Genomic DNA, 22909 nt, shown 5'->3' on the forward strand with positions numbered 1-22909 from the left:
CTCTGAGAGCTACAGTAGAGATAGAAACACCAGCACTGTTAAACTGTGTTCCTGGGGCACTGTTGGCTGAATTGTCCACAGAACATTTGCCTGCAGCTACTGGTGCTACAGTGGTCTCTGTTTGACATCTCCTGGATAACTTCTATTAGAAATAACAGACTGAATTCTGGTTACAGTAATACTACTGAGTATCTGAAACACTCATTCTGAGTCCTGACTGCAACATCTGTTAACTCAGAGCATTCAGCTTTAGCAGATCTTTCCAGTGAGAAATTAGGCCAGTGGCTCTGAGAGCAGCCCCAGGTACGGCAGATGTTGTTTCCTTGCCTCTTCCCTCTGGCACACTCTGTGCTCTGCAGAGCAATCTGGTTTTGCTCTCAGACTCTGATGTTATCAGCACCTAATCCCTGCCACAGCAGACAGTCTGGCTGCAGTCTCCCACGCTGTGGAATTAAAGCCACCAGACTGGGTCTTTGCTACGTACGTGTCCTCATAATATTTATTGGCCTATATTTGCACTGGGCATGAAGCAGCTTTGGACGCTGCTCTCAAATTTGAGTGAGCGTAGCTGAGCTTGCAGGAACATTGTTTTAAGGTTGAGAATTTGACAGTATCCTGATATTTAAGTTTTTGAGACCTTACCCCATCACTATCCAGCAAGGGTACAGAGAGAGTAAAAATGGAGTCTGAAGAGCTTCACATGACAACTGTGAAGTTTCCAAGTTTTTCCACGAATGAACAGCACGGTGGTTCCTGTTTACTATAGACTGAGGTCCTTCTCAGTGGCATTATCTTAATCTTAAAAATTCGTTTACTTTTGACGTCCTCTGCATGATTTCATGATCAGCTGTGTAGAACCCTGACTACTGTTACACAGGAGCCCCAAATCCTGTCCTTAGTCATACAGATATACATCTGAAATACCTTCCTGCTTGGTGTCAGGGGGCTCTAGCAGGGTTTGCACTCCTGAAAGAGAGGGCAACATTTAATCCAGCAATGACCTATCACAAGGCCATGGGAGAAAGCATCTTGCACATCAGAAGTCACCTCCAGTGCCTCATCTCATTTCACAGTATCAATCATGCTACCTCCTGCTAAAAGAACCAAAGGCGGCTTTTGCAGAATTTATGAGGCATTTAAATCCTCGTTACGGTGATAAAAAGTATTAATAGAATGCAAAGAAATCACTAATCAGGTCTAAGCCATTTTGTCTTGCTCGTCTTTTTTGAAGATCAGAGCAGAACTCAAATTGCGGAATAATTTGCCGAGCACATGAACTTTTTATCTCTCCTGAGGGCTGCGTGGCATTTTAGTCCAGTAAGAGAGGGTGAACCTCCTTACCGTGCTGCCTGTGAAAGAAAAGGTCCTGACACAGCCCCAGCAGGGCTGGGGCTTTCTAAGATAATCATTCTTAGGGCTGCAAGCACAAGTACCTCACATCTTCAGGAATCTGGAAAAGGCTGAGTCACATCAAAGCTAACATGACAGGCCCACACATTTCCACCGTGGTTTCAGCAAGGCAAAGTTATCTCCTAAGAAGTGTATGTTAATATTGGAAGATGGCCAGGCCAATTGTCAGGAGGATGGACAATTTATTCCCCTTCAAGGCTGAAGCTTTTCTAATGGAGTTTTAACTCCTGGCCCTGTGCAGTCTCCACGCTGTGGAATTAAAGCCACCAGACTGGGTCTTTGCTACGTACGTGTCCTCATAATATTTATTGGCCTATATTTGCACTGGGCATGAAGCAGCTTTGGACGCTGCTCTCAAATTTGAGTGAGCGTAGCTGAGCTTGCAGGAACATTGTTTTAAGGTTGAGAATTTGACAGTATCCTGATATTTAAGTTTTTGAGACCTTACCCCATCACTATCCAGCAAGGGTACAGAGAGTAAAAATGGAGTCTGAAGAGCTTCACATGACAACTGTGAAGTTTCCAAGTTTTTCCACGAATGAAAAGCACGGTGGTTCCTGTTTACTATAGACTGAGGTCCTTCTCAGTGGCATTATCTTAATCTTAAAAATTCGTTTACTTTTGACGTCCTCTGCATGATTTCATGATCAGCTGTGTAGAACCCTGACTACTGTTACACAGGAGCCCCAAATCCTGTCCTTAGTCATACAGATATACGTCTGAAATACCTTCCTGCTTGGTGTCAGGGGGCTCTAGCAGGGTTTGCACTCCTGAAAGAGAGGGCAACATTTAATCCAGCAATGACCTATCACAAGGCCATGGGAGAAAGCATCTTGCACATCAGAAGTCACCTCCAGTGCCTCATCTCATTTCACAGTATCAATCATGCTACCTCCTGCTAAAAGAACCAAAGCAGGCTTTTACAGAATTAATGAGGCATTTAAATCCTCGTTACAGTGATAAAAAGTATTAATAGAACGCAAAGAAATCACTAATCAGGTCTAAGCCATTTTGTCTTGCTCGTCTTTTTTGAAGATCAGAGCAGAACTCAAATTGCGGAATAATTTGCCGAGCACATGAACTTTTTATCTGTCCTGAGGGCTGCTTGGCATTTTAGTCCAGTAAGAGAGGGTGAACCTCCTTACCGTGCTGCCTGTGAAAGAAAAGGTCCTGACACAGCCCCAGCAGGGCTGTGGCTTTCTAAGATAATCATTCTTAGGGCTGCAAGCACAAGTACCTCACATCTTCAGGAGTCTGGAAAAGGCTGAGTCACATCAAAGCTAACATAGCACACAGTGGCTTTTGGCAAAAGACACATTAGTGTACAGCATAGTTATTTCAAAAAGTTCTTTCATCATTTGAACCTGGGTCATTTAATGCACTCTTGAATATCTTATTGAGTGTACATAAAATGCAGTCTTCATTTGTAAACATTTTAAAATGTTTAAAATGTGATTTCTTGTACTGCACAGCCTGGACTTTTTGAAAACTGCAGCAGATATTTGGTTTCTCCTGCCCTGTTTTCAAGATTCACAATTTCAATAAAGTAGAATATAGCCCTTAGCTTGAAAAAAAGGGAAAGGAAGTGATTTTAAAGAGTGCTCAGGGTTCCCGTGAAAGCGCAAATCCTCTGCAGTGTTTATATCCTGTTCTTACTCTAAATGGTATAAAAATAAAACCTCTCTTGGTTAAGCCAGATTGAGTTTCTGGGTACCTGCTATTAAATTGGATGCAATCCTGAATATTCAGTGATAAAAGGCTCTGACTTCTCCTTCCAGGGAACTTCAGAAACGTACAAATGTATTTGTCGTGGGTTAAGGTGGGATTTGATCCTGACTGAAGTCACTGAATTGTTCTATTTGGAGCTTTTGAGCTGAATGATCTTGTGAGCTCATGCTGTTAGACTGGAGAGAAACTAAAAGTGTGTATTAACCTTGCACCTGTCAGTGCCCAGGTTTGCAGTTTTAGCTTTATATAAAACAGCAGGGCTGGGAGCCCCGATGTTGCTGGGATTCCTTTCCTCCTGTGAGTGTTTCTGGTGTTTGCTTGCTTTATCTCATAAGCCAGATTTTGTTTCCCTTGGTGACAAATGCAGGTGGGCCTGATTTCACTCCTTTAGAAGGACTTACCCTTCTAAACCAAAGGTAACAGATGTAGTGGAAATATTAACTGCTAATGTAAACAGTGTGGTCCTGACTCACAGACCTAGTTTTACAAATGTTTGTCCCCAAATTATGGGCGTTTTCTATTCTCCTAGTCAGGTGAATATATGCTACAGAATTAGACAAACCTAATATTTTAAATTGAACACTGTTTCTGTAAGTATATCCCTTTTTGTCCCATTGAATAATACACTCAAAATTTGAATTACTTAAAAAAAAATAATATCTTGCCTTTCTTAATTTTTTAACTCACAAGAGGCTACTAAAATTTCACCCTTTTATTTTTGGGGACATAGCACGAAGTTAATTTAAATAATTCACCCATGAAAAAGAAGGTAAAGATGTGTTGATTCATTGCAATTGCTGTTGAGGTGCCCCAAAAGCCACAATCCTAGAGCAAGACCCCTGCTAGGTCCTGAATGAGCTGGGAATATTTCCTCTGGCCCCACGGATTTCTCTGAACAATCCTCAGGGAGGTAATTCCTTTTCCATATGTTTTGGTTCTGTAGCTAGGAAAGGAAAGTGGCCCTTGCCTACCTCACAGAAATATTGCACATCAGGAGAATAAAGCCATAAAAATTCATAAAGCACCACGTGCTTAAAGAGAACAAGATGATCCTTAGCCTGAGGATTTATAGCTTTACATATGGACGAAAATGTACTTTCATAGGCCTTGCAGTGCTCACACCTGGAGCCCTGAATAAAATGAGGGAAGTTTTTTACATGTGTCTCACTGTAGGAATAAAGTGGCAGCTAAAGAGGAGCATCCTCAGAGCAGCAGCTCCTGCACAGGTACAAGGGTGAACCACCTTCCACAGACAGCAGAACGTGTGTTTGCTTTAAAGGTGGATCAAATTAGAGCAGGAATTCAGACATTTAAGGCCAAAGCAGCGGTAAAGATTTTAGGTATCACTGCTAATTGAATGCTGAGAACACTTGTGTTGTGCTGCAATCGATGGCCTCTGTGTCCAGGATGAATCCAGGAGGAAATCAGTAGGGGCAGGGTCACATCCATAGGTTTGTCCCCAATCTCCTGGGGGTCCCTTTAGACAGGAAGTTTCTCAAGTCCTGCTGTTTAGAGTGGACAGAAATGGTTGACTTGTGGATACAGTTTTTGAGGCATGAAATTCAGAATGTTGATGAGGTTCTGCATTTCCTGGTTGGTGTGAGGTTTAGAGCCATTTCAGGGTTGTGCAGCACAGTGTCACTGTGATCTCCTCCTCAAGTCGTATACACTGCAGGGTTTATTGATGGGCTGGGTTTTTTAACATAATGGACAAATAAATATACAGGGGAAGCACCATCTGCAAAATAATGCATAATAATAATCATGTGGTTATTGATTGGTGTTGCAGGTGCTGAGGATAACCTTGAGGGTCTGCACTAGGATTTTTGTTTGTTTGTTTCATTTATTGCTGAGTCAGTAGATTCTTTAATTTCTGATTTAAACCGTGTCTAAAAGCAAAATCCTCACCCAAAAATTCAAGAAATTCAATTTCTAGCAACATCCTTCCTACCAAAAATTCCAGACCTGACAGTGTCATATATAACATCACAAGAAATAATAACATATTTCATCGTTTCAAAGTGGCTTCAAATCTGTAATCAGTGAGGGTGAATAAATGTATCCCTGTGCCAAGATTCCTGCTTTTAAAGTAAACCCCACAATTATGTCACATATATCATCTCTCCACTTGTACACTTCGCATTCTTCATTTGCAGAATAGCAGATGTTTCCTGTGTAAACTTCTGGGCACATGTGCAATTGATAAATTGAGAGGAAATTAGTGAATTGAGAAGATAAGCCAATCTGGGCCGAATGAGATGGTCTCCAGCTGTGAATGGAAGTGATTTACCATTGAGCTAAAGGATCAGCTTTTCTAGCTCAAACCAGCAGATACATCATTACATTTAATCCAGACTTCCACAGAGATATTTAAGAGTTTTGCGACTGACTTGGGCAGAGCCAGAATTTCACCCCTAGTGTTTGCGTGGGCTGAAAGCCCATTCCCCACATTTGTGGTGCTCTTATTTTTTTATTTAGTACATGTGGTTATTTCTGTCGTGGAGGAATAAAAGCCATCCGTTTGTGCGCTGGGGGTGGAAGGATTGCAGCTGTGACAGCTGCTGAGCACAGCAAGAGGAGAGTGAGCTTTATTCTATCTTTTGAACCTTTGCTGATGGAAGTGGCTTGCTGACCTGTCACTGTTGACACCTGCCCAAACCAGTGAAGAATTGAAGGTTTTGCAGGCTAAAAAGCACATGCCTGGTTGGACACTTGAATACCTGAAATGCATGTGCAAGCTTTTATCCTTTGCTCAGGTAAATGTTGTAGGAAGTGAAATTATAGATGATGGTTGCAAATGTTTCCATCAGGACGTGGTGTGTTACCTGCAGTGAGGCTCAGTGGAATAAACTGTTCCCAGATCTCCCCACCACACCCCTGATGTACAGAGATGAGCCAGACAGACGTGAGAGATGAGATTATAACTCAGGTCCTGGGTTCCAGTCACAGACTTGGTTGTTTCATACAAATACAATACCATAGAATTCAATTTAGATTTTAAAAACCCGGATTACTTTCTGTCTGACTCATCTCCATGACAAGCTCACTCTTGACTCTCAAAAGGCAACTGGGCTGGTGTGAGAAAGGGGATGGAACCTGTGGTGAGGGAGACCCTTCCCAGACAGAGCTGTAAGGTCAGTTTGGATGTGACATTGGGACCATATGTCCTGCTGTGCCTTTACTTGTCCAAGTCCAAGGACTTAGCTCAGCACACCAGAAGTGGTCTCCAAACACTGCCACTATGAAGACAATCATTAAGGTTACATTTTTCTTAGATTCTCTTTTACTTATGCTACTCTGTCATCCTAAGGGATTCAAAGCTCCAGTAACTTGCTCAGGGCCTTCCTCTTGGTGTAGGAGTTACAGTCCTGTGTGGAGCAGAAACAGAATGATGTGACTTAACATGATGTCACAGACAGTCATGTGTGAATTCCACGGCACATTTCCATCATGGCAAAGTCACTGGGGAGATACAGATGCCATGAAGGGGCATCCTCCCATTGCAGATGAAAATGGTGGGTTTGTGGAAAGGTACAGAAGAAAGTGCTCTCAGCTGCTGCTTCATGATCAAAATCATTTGGCCCATTTACAGTAAGACATTAATAAAGTACAGGTGGCCTGGCTAAATGCAACTTGGAGGAGAAAAAAACCCATTGTTATAAGCTTTTTCTCACAGTTCCTTCTGATTTGAGGCCCTAGTAAATGTACTTAAAGTATTTGTGTGCTGACATGCTGTCAGGGTCAGGAATTTGGGTTTTTGAAAGACAAACTGCAAGATTTTTAATTTCAGGAAGTTGAGCTCTAAAGAGAATTCTTTGTGCTTCAGACACACCCTTGGCCTAGAAGCCCTTGCCCACTTAGTATGAGATCCCTGACTTGAGGGACTACCAAACAAAGGCAAACTTGGTCTTTCTACATGAGCAAAATAAATCTGAGGCACATACTGTGGTCAGTCAGGAAATTAATCTTTCTAGCACCCAAAAGGATGGAGGTCCACAAAGAGGGATATTCTGCCAAAATCCAGCAGTGCCCTCATGCCGCTCTAAAACAACAACCAGCCCTATTGCCAAAGTAAAACAAATAAGAAAAAGCCACAAAGCAGAACAAGTAATCCACAACAGTGTCTTTCTAATCATGTCCTTTATCTGGGAGTTGCTACGAGCAGTTGTGAAAGCACTTTTAAGAATTATTATCTGAAAAATATGGATTTCAGCCCTTATATTTAAGGGTTTGTCTGTTATAACCTTCTGGCCTTATTTGAATTAACTACTCTCCTGATGTTAATAATAGATTTGATGGGGAGGTCCACAGGCTACATAGAATTCTGTGGAGTATAAAAGACCTCCTCCAGTGTTGCTAATTGGTGGCCATTCATTTAAATTTTACTAGAAACAGCCAGTATAAACATCTGATAACCTGAAAATCATATTCTGAAATTTACTGTTTTCTACATTTAAGCAAAACTTTCATCCTTAAATTCAGAACTTATTCTGAGGCCGCTGCTCCTCCTGCAGTTATGTACAAAATGTTCTGTTCAGAAAGCAGAAAGAATGAATGTCGTTACCGGATTAAGTCCAGCAGAGCATCTGCAGAGCTCATGATGGGCTTCCCGCCCTCCTCAGTGCTCTCCTTCTGTGCTGCTCCACCAGGATGGATAATGGACACCATAATTATTCCCACAATCACAGCCACAAATGTTGTCCACAGGTAGTAAGTGACGGTTATGATCCCCAATCGACTGGAGGTCTTGGCATCCAGGGCTGCCAGCCCAGACATCAAGCTGTGGGAAGGGAACACATCACAGATTGTGTCTTGTGCATCACATTAATGCAGCTGAAAGCCTAATTTCCTAATTATTCCAGTCTACCTGCTTCCCTTAGGATTGCCTACACATCAGTGCTTTTAGAAGCTTGCCAGGAACACTACACTGCATCCTCTGGGTCTAAAGGAGGGTTTCCCGGTTGCCCTGTGAATTCCGGGTTGCTTGAAGGAACCTGCAAGCTCCGGCTGCACATGTGAGGATTAAATCCTGCTGGCTGTTCCCTGGAATTTGAGGGACAGTTTTACATAAGCTGTTATTACATGTCATGGCTCAGTTCACAGGAGCAGTGGCAACAGTCAGTCAGAAAAACCTAGGTATGAAACTCTATAAATAAATGTATAGAATCATACAAGACTTCAGGTTTGAAGGGACCTCTGAGGGAAATCTGATCAACCCCCTCACCTCTTCCTGTGTGAGGCAGGACCACAACTTCGAGATCAAAAACACCAAGGAGCAATTTTGTCACACTCTCTTTACCTAAAAGAATACTTTTTTTCCTTTCTAAATCAATTCAAAGCACACTATAGTTTTGCTTTACCAGGGGGCTTTAAACTGAGATTTAACTTTGAACACTTCTCTGTGAACTCTCCAAAGCATGAATCTCAGGAAAAGTGCAGGTGAAGTAAAATCCTGCATTTACTATTTGGTGTGCCCCACTGTCCAGTTTTCTCATCAAAACAGACCTGTTAATCAGGCCTCTTCTCATAAACATTTGCTAAGCTGCACCTCCTTGAATGAGATCTCCTTGACCTCACTCTGCCGAGGGAGGTTGTCTGGAGCCGATGCTAAAGTGCAGCTTAACCTTTATAGTTGATTTAATGAAATCAAATGGGTGGATTTAGTGTTCAGGTTCCTGCTATCCACTAGATTAATTAAGAGAATGTATTGCTTTTCTGCACTGCCAATCTCTCCTCCAGCATGGGTTCTGTTAATACTGCGGGAGCAGGGATGCACTGTGGTTTGGATCATTCAGAAAGAGAGCATCTCAACAACTTTCACTCTTGTAACCTTGCATTTTTGCTCCCATTTATCATTGTATTTGATAAAAATTCTGCCTTTCTCTGTGTCTGTAAAGCACTGTGTACAAACACAGGACTACATACTAAAAATACAGTAGTAGGAATGCTACTCAGTTCCTTGGAATTTCCCTTGGATGGGTCCATACAGGAGAGTAAACATTTTTTTGATTAAAAAGTTGAGTGAAATACATTTATCTCAAAATAATGTATCAGTTTGCTGTTAAAAAACCTCAGTGTTGTTATTAGATTTCTAGGACTGATCTGTTCTAGCAGGCTGAGTTTTCACAGGCCATTGAGCCAATTTGTTGCTGCCCAGACCAGATACCTGTATTGTACTGGACTGTTCCACTCCACCCTAACCTGGCCAGGGGGAAAAAAAAGGAAATAAAAATTAAAATCAGGTTGATTTTTAATTAGTTGGCTGTTTGTCATGGTAATAATTTTCAGTGTTCCATATAGATATTTTATTCAGGGCAGTGACACCAGTGGTACAAAGGCCTGAGTGTTGACCAGCAGATGTGTGAGTTGCAGGCAGGACACCAAGCAGTGATCCCTTGGAGAGGGAACTGCTGAGGGACAGACATTGCCCTTTCTGCTACTGCCCTGAAGCCACTGGCAGTGTGGTGAAGCCACACTGTTCCTGCTGTCCTGCATGCCACTGCATCAAAACTGTGTTTGTTCTGCAGAACAGAGAGCTGAACCCTGTCTTGCCTGCTCACCTGAGAAGTATTTCCAGATGTACTTAGGGACAAAAGTCCTAATTAAATGTGCCCAGTGGATCATGTGCCTTTAGAGTTGCTACCTCAGCCTCAACATGCAGGGCCTTAGGATTTGGGAGGATGCTGTGCAGCTAAAATTTAATCACACCTTGGCTCTTAGGTGACAAATCCTGAGGGAGCTAATAATGAGATTGCTCTGTCTTGGAGATATTCATTAACAAGATCATCATCTGTAATGAGATTATCCTGTCACCAGATAAAGTCATGCTCAGTCCATGCTGTGATGAGAAAGTCCTCAAAAGTAATTAACTATGGAGGTGCAGTGGGGTGACCAGTGTGACATGAACAAAGGGCTGGGGTCAGACAAAGGCCTGTGTTTCCCATGGCCTGCAATGCTCAGTTTTAGGAAGGAACCACTGGGATCAGTTCTCCACAGGCTGGGCACTGACACTGGTCATGTCATTTTAGGCAACTGCTCAGAATCATTTCAGAAAGAAGTGCCTGTAACCTGAATGAGACAATAATCACTCGTTAACTCTTTTTCACTTGACTTCATGTTTTTGATGTTCGAAGGAACAGGGCAACAGACCTTAAGATGAGGAAGCATATTGTTTATCACAGTTATTGTATGAGCAAGTGATCCACAATTACATCACAGGAATTTCTCACTGCTGATCTTGAGCTCTAACATTCACACGACGTAGGCAAAGAATGACAAGAAAAATTACTTTTTTCCTAGGGAATAGGGAAGTCAGGAGGAATAAACTTCCAAATGGTTTAAATCAAGATCATTGTGTCCTGTTCATGTTTTCCCTTTAAGTCTAATTTTCATCAGACACTCCTGGCTACGTAAAAACTTCCCAACAATTTCCCAAGCTGCTTTCTAAGACAGAAAAAAGATATTCCCACGGATTCCACTACTAGACTCTCATGAAATACACTGGAATGAAAGCCAGCCTACCTTTAATTCTTGTCAAGCCTCAGAATCTGGTTAGGCTTGAAATAACAGGTCAGGTATTTGATTCACAGAGTAAAGTCATTTGAGCTCCTGTGTAGCTAAGTAGCATCCACACATATGATTCATGTGTAGCTTCCATAACATGTTTTAATGATTGCCAAATGGGCAAAACAGGATTAGGACGACAAAAAACAATCTGCAGCTTTTCTGAATAATTACAGTATATCTCACTCATTTAATTAGTCTAGCCAAAAAAAAAAAAAAAAGCCCACAAAATTGGAATTTCATGTTCAGAGACCATTTCTTAGCTTGGATGGAAAAGCAACTGTCAAGTCTAAAGGAAAGGGGAAGACCTGATCAATTCCAGGACTGATTAAAAATGTAATTTAGTTACTACCTTGTTTAAAACATTGGTAATTTTTGACAGAAGGAGGAATGGAATTCTTTCCAATATCTTGGAAATCTAATTAGTCCCAGACAAACAAGTAGCTAAACCCTGTTGAGCACCTCTAGGCTTGTTCTGGCTGTCGCCATTAAGCATCAGAGTACCAATGAGGTATTGTATTTACAAATAAAATTAGAACTTTCTATCTCCTCTGCAATTCTCTAGCTTTTTCTCTTGCTCTCTGATAAAAGCACATTTTTTGGCCTGTCACAAGATCAAAACCTGTATCCTCAGAAAGGGACAATACAAGAAGCTGCTGTTAAGACCCCATTCTGCATGTTTATTTTGTCTTCCTCTCCACCAGAAGCCATCTGGATGTTGCTTTGAAATAGATGGATTATGGATAAAGTTATCAGAAGGGATTAGTGTGATTAGAAAGACATTAATCCTGTCAAGAAGTAATGGTCAAGTATTAACCACCAGCAGTTGTTCCTAGAATGATGTTTGTTTTCATTCATCCCGTCCCCTCCCTCCCATTCTCATTTTGTAATTGCATCCCTGGAAAAGACCTTCCTGAGCAAGTTCTCCCAGTGAGGCTGGGAAGTGCCTCCAACAGCCACATTAGAGATGATTACATGACAGTTGAGCCTCATGAAAGTGGAGTGCTGCTTCACTAATGCTGTTGCTCATGCAGGCAGGCTGGTGCTCACCTTTCCGTCAAGGTCAGTGCCTGCAAGCCTCAAATGATAATAATGTGCATTTCCACAGCACAAGCCATTTAATCATCTGGAAATGCTTGGCTAATGCAACCTCCTCTCATGCAGGAAGGCAGTATCTCCATTTTACAGACAAGGAAGCAGAGAAATTAGGTGCATTTTATTTAACGGCAAACCATTTACAGTGAAGAAAAATATGCCTGAGGTGATCTCTGTTGTAGTGGACTATCTCACTTTTCCCCATCTGTGCTTTCAAAACAGGCTGCTTCACTTCCATGGAGGCCCCATTTATGGAGGTACAGTTTGCAGCAGAGAAAATAAGACTCTCTAATGAAGAGATAAGAAACTTTCTCTGGCTCTTTCTGTAGCTTCATGCTTGATTTTGCTCTTAGCCTCTAGTGTAACTAAAATTATTTCATCAGTGAGAAAGAGGGACCTGAATGACTTCTTCTTGCCAGAATATCCTTCTGCTTTCTTCTAACATGAAAAATACCTGCAGAGCAAGACCCCCTACCATGACTGCAATAGAGAAGTGATGGTGGAGTGATCACCAGTGCCACGTATTATTAAAAGTTTCGTAGTATCACAGCATGATTTTCAAAGGAGTTGAGAGGTCTAGGATCCTCCTGAAGATCCAGGGGGCTACTAAGGTTTATCTCCTTTGCAAATCAAGTAATAGCAAACAGCTTTTTTAAAGTTTAGTTATCTCCATATAAATGAAATGGTGTCTAAGCTCAAAAAATCCCCAAATACAAACAGGAGTGTTGCAGCTGTTGCTGTGTGCTTAGATTATCAGTCATAAACAGCACTTTTAGAGCCTCAGTATAAAACTATTTTACTGAGCACAGTGGAAGCCCAAAGGTGTCAGGTGTGATGGAAAATCTGGCTCTTGATCTTCAAGCAACAAAAATGTATCAAGAAGATCCTGCTGTCTGCAATAACGGTTTTCAGTGACTGTGTTTAATTTTACAGATGGATGCAAGGAAGGAAACCCATCTATATTTATAATACGTCATAAAATGCAGCATTTTGAGATTTAGTTTTTTAAATTGCTGTATAAAACAATAAGAGTTTTATTTTCCACCCAAAATGTTGAGATCTCCTTTTCCTTCTCATCTAACACTTGTAACTATTACTGACAAACTGACATGTATAGCCAAAAATCCTGCCAGATTTTTCATGTGCAATAGGAAATCTGTTTTTATGGACTAATGTAAACAAGGCAGGACTTTGCACAGCACACAGTGAGGGCTGATGTGCAATGGCTGTTCTGTCACCTGCGTGTGAGGCTGCTGTGAAACATCTCTGGGTGCTGGAAGGGATGAACAGTGACCTTTGATCACTGACTGATAAAGGAGATTGTGGTATAGTTCGTGCACAGCCCAGGCTGGCTTGTTGACTTTAGCTGTTCTGTTAAAAAAAAAAAGAGGGAATTTCCTAAATTCAAAGGTCAGGATGCAAACAAAACTAAATTATCTATTAGATATGCATGTGCAGCTTCAGATGGTGGAAGGAGCCAAGAATCTTAATAATACTTGCTTTTCTCTTCTGTCAGTTCTTTGAAGTGTTTCTAGATTAAGAAAGGAGCAAAAGGATTTGAAACACAAATTTGGATTATAAACAAATGTCAGAGTTATTCAACTGGTTTTGTCCTAAGGAAACAGAGGGAATCCAGCCAGCCTGTCAAGCTCCACATGTCATCCCCATTCCTTGGTGAGACACTAAGTATTTTAGAGCTCTCAGAGGACTACAGAAAAATTCTGTCAAGTCACAAACAGTTCATACCCATTTGTAATCGCTTCAGTGCTTTCCACACCCATTCACTCTGTGATCATAGATTTCTGTTGCACATCACTGCATCCCTACTGACACTCCCTAAATAATTTGTGCTGAGCTGGTCCAATTTTGTCATCACAACATGCACAACAACTGCAACATGTCATTTTTCACTGGAGCAGTTTGGACCTCTGGGTTGCTCAAGCAAAAGAAAACATCACAAAATAGTATCTGACCTGACCATTAGACTCAATATTCCTAAACACAGCTAAGAACATTGATAATGTTCCAGATGATAATGTGGAGAAACTTCTGAAGATGTGCAAGGCATGGACGTTCTTAATAAGGTTTAAATAAGAGGCTGAAGCAATCTCAAAGGAGGATTCTTGGGGTAATCTGCCATCAGTTCTGGAACACAATAGCAATATGGAGAATTTAAAGTAGTATAATGGTGTCAAGAGAGATTGCTTTCTGACCAGATCCTCTTCCCCTTTGGTTAATCCTTCTCTCCCAGTTTCATCCAACTACAGTTTTTCTTTTACTTACTCTAAAAGTAAATATATTTATCCCCTCACACATCTCTAGAATTACTTTCTCCACAATAAGACTGCAGATTGCATATCCTAGGAAAGGGCTTAACAGCTTGTTCTCACTGGGGTGAAATGTATTTTTATTTTTACCTGTATTACAGTGATAGACATTGCAGGTAGTTCAGAAATGGGATGCTGAACACACTTTATTTTATCTCTCAGGTACCCCACAAGTTTTCTGTATTTTCCCATACCATTTCCTCTGTTGGGAAAGGCCTGTTCCCAAGTGCCAGTATTTTTCTAACATAGGTGAAATAGAGGGAAAAGTCCAGAGTCCAGTAATGTGAAGAAAAAAGCCCTGTGTTCCCCAAGCAATTTAATTCAATGGACAAATGGATCTGCTTTGGTACATTATAAAACCCTGCTCTGAGCAGGCCCTTCAGAGACCCAGAGGCAGTGTTTGGCAGCTGCTCCTCAGCACCTCACCAGATAATACAGTGCATAAATTTGGTTCCACTTGATTATAGAATCTGAGAAGTGTTTAGATTTAAAAAGCCCTCTAAGATCATCAAGCCCAACTGTTCCCCCAGCACTGCCAAGTCCCACTAAACCATGTCCCCAAGTGCCACATCTACTTGTCTGTTTAAATAGGCCCCACTTTGGCAGCTGCACAAGGATAAGAGCAGAGTGACTGGTATTTAGGAAATAACGACCAGAGGGGATAGTTTAACTCACACATAGCAGAAAAGACCAAGCAGAACCTGAGCAGAAGCTTATTTATCTGTCCTTTCCCACTCAGTCTCCAGGTAAATTATGTGAATTTGTCAAGGCAATGCAGAAAGTACCTTTTAGTGCCAAGGATGTATAAGAAGAAATAGTATTGCACATATTGTCATTCATGTAACACCAGTATTATTGAGTGAATTAATTTTGGCTGTCCTCTTCATTTAAATAGAATGATAAATCAGGAAAAAAAGATAGATTTCCTAGCCTTTTAGACATCTCTGTTTTCCTTCTGAATGGATATTATACTGACCATACCAGGCACTGGTTTATAATCATGACAGAAGTTTCAGATTGCAGATTTCAGTGCTGGTCTCTGAGGGTTTGGGTCCAACCTTTCATCCCTGACAAATGGTAAGCTTAAGCAGTAAAACAGACAATCTCCAGTCTGTGGTGGATTACCAGTTTCACCTACGGCTGGCAACAAACAAAACAACACAAAACACAACCTAACCAAGCCTGTCTCACAGAGTTATTTTAACCCAGCCCTGGACTCCCAAAGAATATACAGCTGCTGTGAAGTTATTGAGGGTATGTCTGCACAGACAGCTGCACAAACTCTCTGTGCCTTTGCTCTGAGCTGCCCAGGCAGGTCTGGAAGCCACGTTAGTCCTTGGCAGGAGAGCCTGGACACAAAGCCCAGCTGATGCCATGGCACCAGAGTCATCAGCTTGGCTCCCAGGATGAGGGGGGTCACAGCTGCCTGCACCCCAGCACCTCCAGCCTGCACCCACAGCATCCCAGCCTGCACCCACAGCATCCCCATGTCCTCTTGCACAGTTTACACAGTTATCAACTCTCCAGATGTAACTGATGAGCTCGGAGAGGCAAAGTTTGATACGGCCCAGTGCGGCCCAACAGTGGCAGAATTCCATCAGAACACAATGAGCAATGTTTGTCATTAGTGGGATGTAAAAATGCCACTGTGTTCCCCAAAGCAGAGAGCTGTGGAAAAAAATATCTGGGGAGAACAGTATTATAAGGGAGTAGTTTCTAATTAAATACCAGGCTTTAACAGCGTGAGTAAGAATCACCAAGTCGGGAATCTGAGCAGAAGGATGAAGGATTACCAGAACTGATGGCATTATGGACAGGAATCCCCTTAAAGAAACACAGTTCTATATTTAGCATATCGTATTTAATTCATCAACAAAACTACAATAGTAACCAATAGTTATTACTACCCCCAAGTGAGCCTTTGAATAAATATAAAATTTTATTACTATACACTTGCTTGTATCAGGCACAACATACTCAGAGGAAGAAGCTTTATAAATTAAACAATACAGGTCAAGTCAGGTTTTTAGCTTTAACTATGAAGGGAACAATAGTTCTTTAACAAGGTCTGCACGTGGAAAAGGATAAAGTCTTTGCTTCTAATTACTTCTTAAATATCTAGAAAATGGTTGGTGGTAAATAAATTTAATAATCATCATAATCTTAGGAAAACAAACTGCTTTCTCCAAAGTGAATATTCCCTGGGGTAACCAGCTGAACAGTTTAAGTCTGCCCTGACAATTCTTTCCCACAAGCACTCTCACTGCTTACTGCTAATCATAGCTATAGAAAACTCAGATAAAAACTTAATCATATAAACAAGGAGGGTGCTGAAATAAAGCATGCAACTGTCTATTATGTATATAAGTAGACATCCAGGACAAAGAGAACTCAGTAGGTTCAGCTGGTGTAAGCCTGTGTAACTCTGGCTTCAGCCTGCTTTTCTGAAGAAGCAAGGCTTGTGCAGTCAAACACTGCCTGTGAGAGCCCTTATTAATAACATTGTAATTAATTTTTCTCCGAAATTACGCAGAGGGGATGGAAGGCTCCAAAAGAGAGAGTCAAGTTCCTGTAAGCTCTGTCAAACTGTATGTTGAATGCAGAAGAGAAAATCTGTGTGGGCTTCCAGTGTGAGCGTGAAAAAGAAGCGGGGGCTGCAAGCCCTGCCTCTTCTGCAGCCTCCCTCCCACGCCTGCAGCACACACGTTTTGCGCTTGTGTTTGGTGCCCGTGGTGAGCTCTGCAGCGCTGGGAGCCAGCCCCGGCCGTGCCCTGCGGGCTCTCCGGCACCTCCGAACGGAGAGGGAGACGGGAATTTTGTCCTGGGGGAAGCGCCACGGCACGCGGCCCCTCGGTGTCCCCGCGGAGCCGCCTGGTGGCCGCGGGCGGTGTGGCAGCCCCGGCCTCCACCCGTGCCGGGAAACGCGGGAGGGGCCGGGAAAGGTGGAACAAACGGTCTGCAGGCTCGGCCCCGCGGTTTTCTCAGCATCTCAGAATCCTCGGGGCGGGATGCACTGGGAGGCACCTCCGCCACACCTGAGAGAACACCTGAGATTTCTGTAAGGAAGAAAATGTCCTATTTGCACTGCAGCTGTCAAATCAGGATCGAAGGCACTGTCCCAGAGAGAATCAGGGAACTTCAGATCTCCTGCAGCTGATATTTCAGGCTTGTTGAGGACATCTCCCTGTCCAACTGCACTAAGAGCTCAGGCAGTGCCTAAGTGTGAAGCTGTGAATTCAGATTTGGCTCCTCTCTCACTTCTCTTAATATTCCCATTCCCAGGTTTAAGAACAGTATCCTATGTTTATACATATAGTAAACACTGTACATCTGGTAACTACCAGGTTTAAAAGTTTGTAACAGTCCACTGCTGAGTATCCCCAGGGCAGACACAGTCTGTCAGACTGTTTGTCCCAGATGTTTAAATTTGTGTTGCTAACAGAAGTGGCATCCTCTGTTGTGTGGGTACCTGCCCTCATCACTGAGAAAAGCAAACTCTGTATGTGAGATACAGGGGATGCTAATAGGTGTGAGCAGGGCTAAAGCTCAGGCAGAGGATGGGTGCAGTAAATATATAGTTGTTTCAGAGTCATTCTATGATGCTGCGAAGCTTGTTTATGTAACCAGGCTAGTGGGTGGTGATTACTTTTCCAAGATTTTTCTGTCTGTGAGAAAAGAAAAAGTAAGACCACGGGTGACAGGAGACATCAGAACAGGTGTGGGAGCTGTGGGATACAGCACTTCCAGGTGCTGGAACAGAGGTGAGCAAAACAAGGAACTGTCCATTGAGAAACGGTCTCATGTTGTTCAACTGATTTCTTCTGCTTCCAGGGAACTTTTAAAATAAACACCATTCAGAGATACCTGACTATATCACAATTACCTCATTCTTAATGGATACAATCTGCAAAGTTCCTTGTTTTACTCTCTAACTGTCAGATCAAGAGGGAAAGTACAAATCTTCAGGCATTTCTGTGCTAGTGGCCTGTAAGTGCAAGATTTTCTAGTCTGTTGTCAGTCTTCTGACCCACACAGTTACCACATTTTACTTCTGCTACAATACTCCAAAATAAACTCTGGACTTGGAGATGGGGTATTTTGCACTCAGTCCTTTTAATCTTCCTTTCTTGCCTTTCTATTTCTTTACAAGTAATTTTTTTGATTTGTGTATTCAAGGAAAAACTTGCATTAATTTCCACAAGGAGAGCAATATTTAGAGCTCTTGTCATGGTGCTTTACCTCTGGCTTTTGTAAACAATAATAGAGAGTAATTTAAAAGATAATTTAAATGCCTTTGCTCTGGCAGGACAGGCTGAGAATATTCCAGATCTACAAAGAAATGTAATTTAAATGTGCATACAGATTGGTAAAACTACAGAGCATGGCTTTACTGATTTTATGAAATGGATGTGTGGAAAACGTAATTACATCTGGAGTAGCTTTTGCTTGCAAACCCCTGACATTTCAGTTTGCCATAGCAAGTGATGGTTTGTTACACACGGAGATGGACTCATACTGTCGTGCAAGGAGAGTTAATCCATTTGAGGGTCAGTCAAGTTTCTTCTCAGGCTCAGAGGTTCACTCCTGACACATCTGTAGGTAACCTGAGCCAGCACAGGCTGTGTCAGAGCAGCTCTTCCCTGCTGTGCTGTTGCTCTTCCTAACATCTCAAGAAAACACAAGAGGATCTAAAGAACTACACATTTTAGGGAAGGGCATGTGAATCTGCTCAACCCTTTTCTGTCCTCCTTACTACACCACTTCCTCCTGTGAGACTCGTGTTTTCTTTGGAAAACTCTCCTTCCACCTCTCAAGAAGAAATCTCTTGACATGTTTTGTTTTGATGTTCTCTTGCTGCACGGGACAGAACCAGGTGTGAGTCTGTGGCCACGTGAACAGTTTCATGCACAGAGCACCGTGACTCAGCTTTGTTCTGTGAAAGGCCATGAGAAGGCACATCTAAAGGCAGATAATTTAAAATTAAAATTGGTGCTCAGCTGTGTTAATTTTCAGCAACTCTCTTCAATCTGAAGACTACAAACTTATTTTTTTCTTAAAGTGGAAGATGAGGTCTTGGTGTGTGTATTAGGTTTCAGAAACTGAGGCTTCAAGGAAAGGCACCAAATATTGCAATAATTTTTTCTCAGGTCTGGTAAAGTTAGCTTTGTTACTCTTCTTCTGTCTTCCCTAAGCACTGGGCACACAAATTAGCACTGGCCATCCAACTGGTGTGTGGCTGGGACTGTAGTCAGCTGGAAGACAGTCAAGCTCAGAGGAGAGAAAAACCTCTCTAAGTCATGGCCTCCCATTGCAAAGGCAGCTCCCATGCACCATCCCTCAGAACAGGATCGAGATAATTAATTCTGCTACCAGTAAAGTGGCACCACTAAAGGTTCTGCCTTTAATGTACTGAGAAATCACTTTCACTTGCAGCTGAAGCCAGGCGTATATTATTAGTTCACTGGAAACACAGGATACTGTATGACACTATAAATAACTGTGCTTTTTCATCTTGTTTGAACAGTGTATTGTTTCAATAATTTAGACTTAAGGTGGGTTTTTTGATAAGGTGGGTTATTTATTCCATGTATTTAACTTCTAACTGGCTTGAAGGGAAAAGTCCTTCCATTACAAGGGAAAAAGGAAACAGTTAAAAAAAACCACATTAATTTTAAAGCCAATAATAGCTATATGACATATTGCAGAAATGATCCTGTTGATTAAAAAACATGTTCGTGGCTCCACTATAAATACAAATTCACAGTCAGTGATGCCTCGGCACTGTCACTTAATTCAGTCACAAGTAAAACTGTGGCAATGACGAGTCTCATTTAGGAAACTTGTAAAAGTTATTGGAACTATTGTTGTCCTCACTTACCTTGAGACAACCAGTGGGAGAATCAGCATTTTCAGCATCCTCATCAGTAACTCACCAGGAAACTGGAAGTAACTAATTTCCTGGAAAATACATGGAGAGGTGCTTATTGTTTTGAGCTGAAGACTGTCTGCCTTCACAAGTGCTGCCAGAGCTGGGGATCAGATAACATGGGTGAAATCTGCAGCTTTGGCACGTAAGGTGGCAAAGATAGCAGGCTTCAAAAGATCATTTTAAAATTAATTAGATTACATAATGTATTGCTGTTCAATAAACACCCTACACGGTTCATTCCTTTACAAAGGAAGACAGAAATGAAATTTGCCATCTCTTGGGGACTGCTGTTACTGGGTTGCTCTGAATAATCTCTTCATTCTGTATTTGTGTGTTTTCCTAGATGTGTATGAAGCTACTGCTTGGTCACAAACGATGCTCAGACAGTGGTTTGCCATAGCAGAAAACAGAATCAGTTTAGTTTAGTTGCATTTACTAAAAGCTATATTTTTAAACTGAGGTTTGTATTTTGTGCTCAAACAGCACATTCAGCAATGCATGTTGTTGTCTGGTCTGTCCGACTAATGCAGCAGAAATGAGCACCCCCAATGGCTTGGCTGAAGTGTGCTGGGGGAGAAAGCCCCAGGGGACTTCAATAACACGGTCTGCTAATGATGGGAAGTCTTAAATTTATTACCATGAAACGCCATTGGTGTGATATAAACTTCTGCACCTCTGTGCATCGGGTGCTGAAAAATATTCCCAGTGTTTTCTTTAGACGTACATATTCCAAAACAGTATAAAATCCAAGATATTGCACTATTGGTTTTTCCAGGTCTATATTAGATGCTACCTCTCGTCTAGCTTAAATGTCCACTGTTATTATCCATACTTGCAACATTCTGGTGTGTTTATGCTACACTTACCAGGTGTCTTAGAGACCAAAACCCCTTTGCTGATGTATTGTTTGAGAACGTGTGAAAGGACCCAAAGAGCAGTGCAGATCAACAGACAAAGGAAATTAAACAAATTTAACGAATATAGAGACACAATTTTTATGTTCCAAAGCCTGTGCCGAAGTTGCACAAGTTCCACACGTCTTTTGTTACGTAAGTGTGGTATTTTCTCCACAGTGTTGCTGCCGTGCCCACTCTTACCTGCTGGGAGAGTCGTCTCGTCCTCAGGAAGAATCCAAGGAGACAGCCGATGGTGACGGACAACACGGAGAGGATGAGCAAACCGTTCCTTTTACAAACATCCTTGATCCGAGCGAGGATTGCATCCAAAGCCACCGCCATGCTGTGCTCCGTGCTCTGCGGGGAAGAATCAGCATCCCATGGGGAGAGAATTCCCTCACTCCTCTTGTTCGGGTGGACAGATCTGGCTCTGTATAGATCAGATCAAAGCACTTCCAGTTCTGCTTAGCTGACCTGCAAGGTCACCCCTCTGCCAATAGCCACCAAGCAAGCAGCTGGCGTTATTGTTCCAAATTAATACCAACAATCCTATTATCAACTACATCATTAAGAGCCTGGAAGAAGATTAGGGGGCTCTGGAAAATTAGAACAGAATGCAGTAGTATTTCTAAAACAAGACTAGTTCAAAACAAAGTGACACTCCCGGGAGAAAGACAGTGCATTCCTCAGTCTCCGGGTTTGGGGTCTGGACACCCAAACTTGGAAAGGGAACTCTACGAGCCAGCACTCGCACAGGGAACAGGAGCATTACTGCAGTTCTCCTAAAGGGCAGGGCAGGTAACGTTTTGAACAGCACTATCACAACAGGGCAAGCTAGGTGAAACTGGACTTCATTAATTAAAGCAGGCTGGGGTTTTTCATTACCATGGCCAAAAAAAGGCTGAATGAGCAGCTTAAGAGACACACATTAAACAGGAAACAGCCACAGACTGAAGCATGCAAGGACACCTTCTGGCGTTTGGCTTTTATTGTCTTGGAAGTGAAATGATTTCACTTTTCTTCCAACCACTATGTTGATTAGGGTAGGGCCAATTTACTTTCAGAGGATTATGAGACTAAGCCACAGGGATTGCTTTCCTTTCCTTTGCTGTGTCCGCATTCAATCCCAACGCTGATTTTTATGCTGGTGAGTATCTGATAAAAATACACCCCCATCACCATTTGCGGTGCCACGCTTTCTTATGAGAGCATCTCTGGAGCTTCTGGGATATTCTAATATTATTCAGTGTTTTTACAGAAAATATTGGATGCAATACAACAAAATACAACGTGTTTACAATTTTACATTTTATACTGTGATATAGAATTGCTGTCACGCGCTCACATATGAGTAAAAAAGCTCAAGAGGGATTAAACTGCTCTCTTGGAGGCAGGATCTGAATCCTGTATAAAGAGCAGGACATATGGATACGCACACACAAAAAAAAAAAAAAAAAAAAGGAAGAGGAAAAATAAGTGGAGTCTGTATGTTGAACAAGAGTGCTGTCAAAACAAGAGGATAGCAGGAAATTTTATTAATGCATTAATAATTTTATTATTTAATATTGTGTTTATGATTTAACTTACAGATGCAAATTTAATTAATGCAAATTTAATCAATGCAAATGTAACTAATGCAGACTTTATTAACGGCTAGGTAAAAGACGACTGATGGCGAATCACGCCACTCCAGACACTTTCCAATACCCTGATAACCTTGCTGCCTTGACAGCGTGCATCGAATCGACTTTCTGAATGGAATAGTAATAGGGGAAAGGTTTCGTTTTCCTCCCTCCTTTCCGGGGGTAGCGGCGGGCGGGGCCGGGGCTGGCGGGCGGTCCCGGGGCTGGCGGGCGGTCCCGGGAGTGGCGGGCGGTCCCGGGGCTGGCGGGCGGGGCCGGGCATGGCGGGCGGTCCCGAGAGTGCCGGGCGGGGCCGGGCATGGCGGGCGGTCCCGGGGG

At 42.2% G+C, this 22909-nt stretch overlaps 1 protein-coding gene across 1 annotated transcript in view; it reads right to left on the reverse strand.

Annotated features, from left to right (window-relative positions):
* Positions 1-21290, reverse strand: part of SLC1A7 (solute carrier family 1 member 7) — a 45657-nt gene extending 24367 nt beyond the window's left edge. The window contains exons 1-3 of the mRNA XM_050306839.1: positions 21150-21290; positions 20002-20081; positions 7703-7918 (exon numbers count right to left, since the gene is read on the reverse strand). Coding sequence (XP_050162796.1) covers positions 7703-7918; positions 20002-20081; positions 21150-21290 — 437 coding nt within the window. The remainder of the gene's footprint in view (positions 1-7702; positions 7919-20001; positions 20082-21149) is intronic.
* Positions 21291-22909: the final 1619 nt, after the last annotated feature.

Source organism: Myiozetetes cayanensis, unplaced genomic scaffold (genome assembly GCF_022539395.1).
Source record: "Myiozetetes cayanensis isolate MyiCay16 unplaced genomic scaffold, myiCay2020 scf12, whole genome shotgun sequence".
NCBI classification, from domain to species: domain Eukaryota; kingdom Metazoa; phylum Chordata; class Aves; order Passeriformes; family Tyrannidae; genus Myiozetetes; species Myiozetetes cayanensis.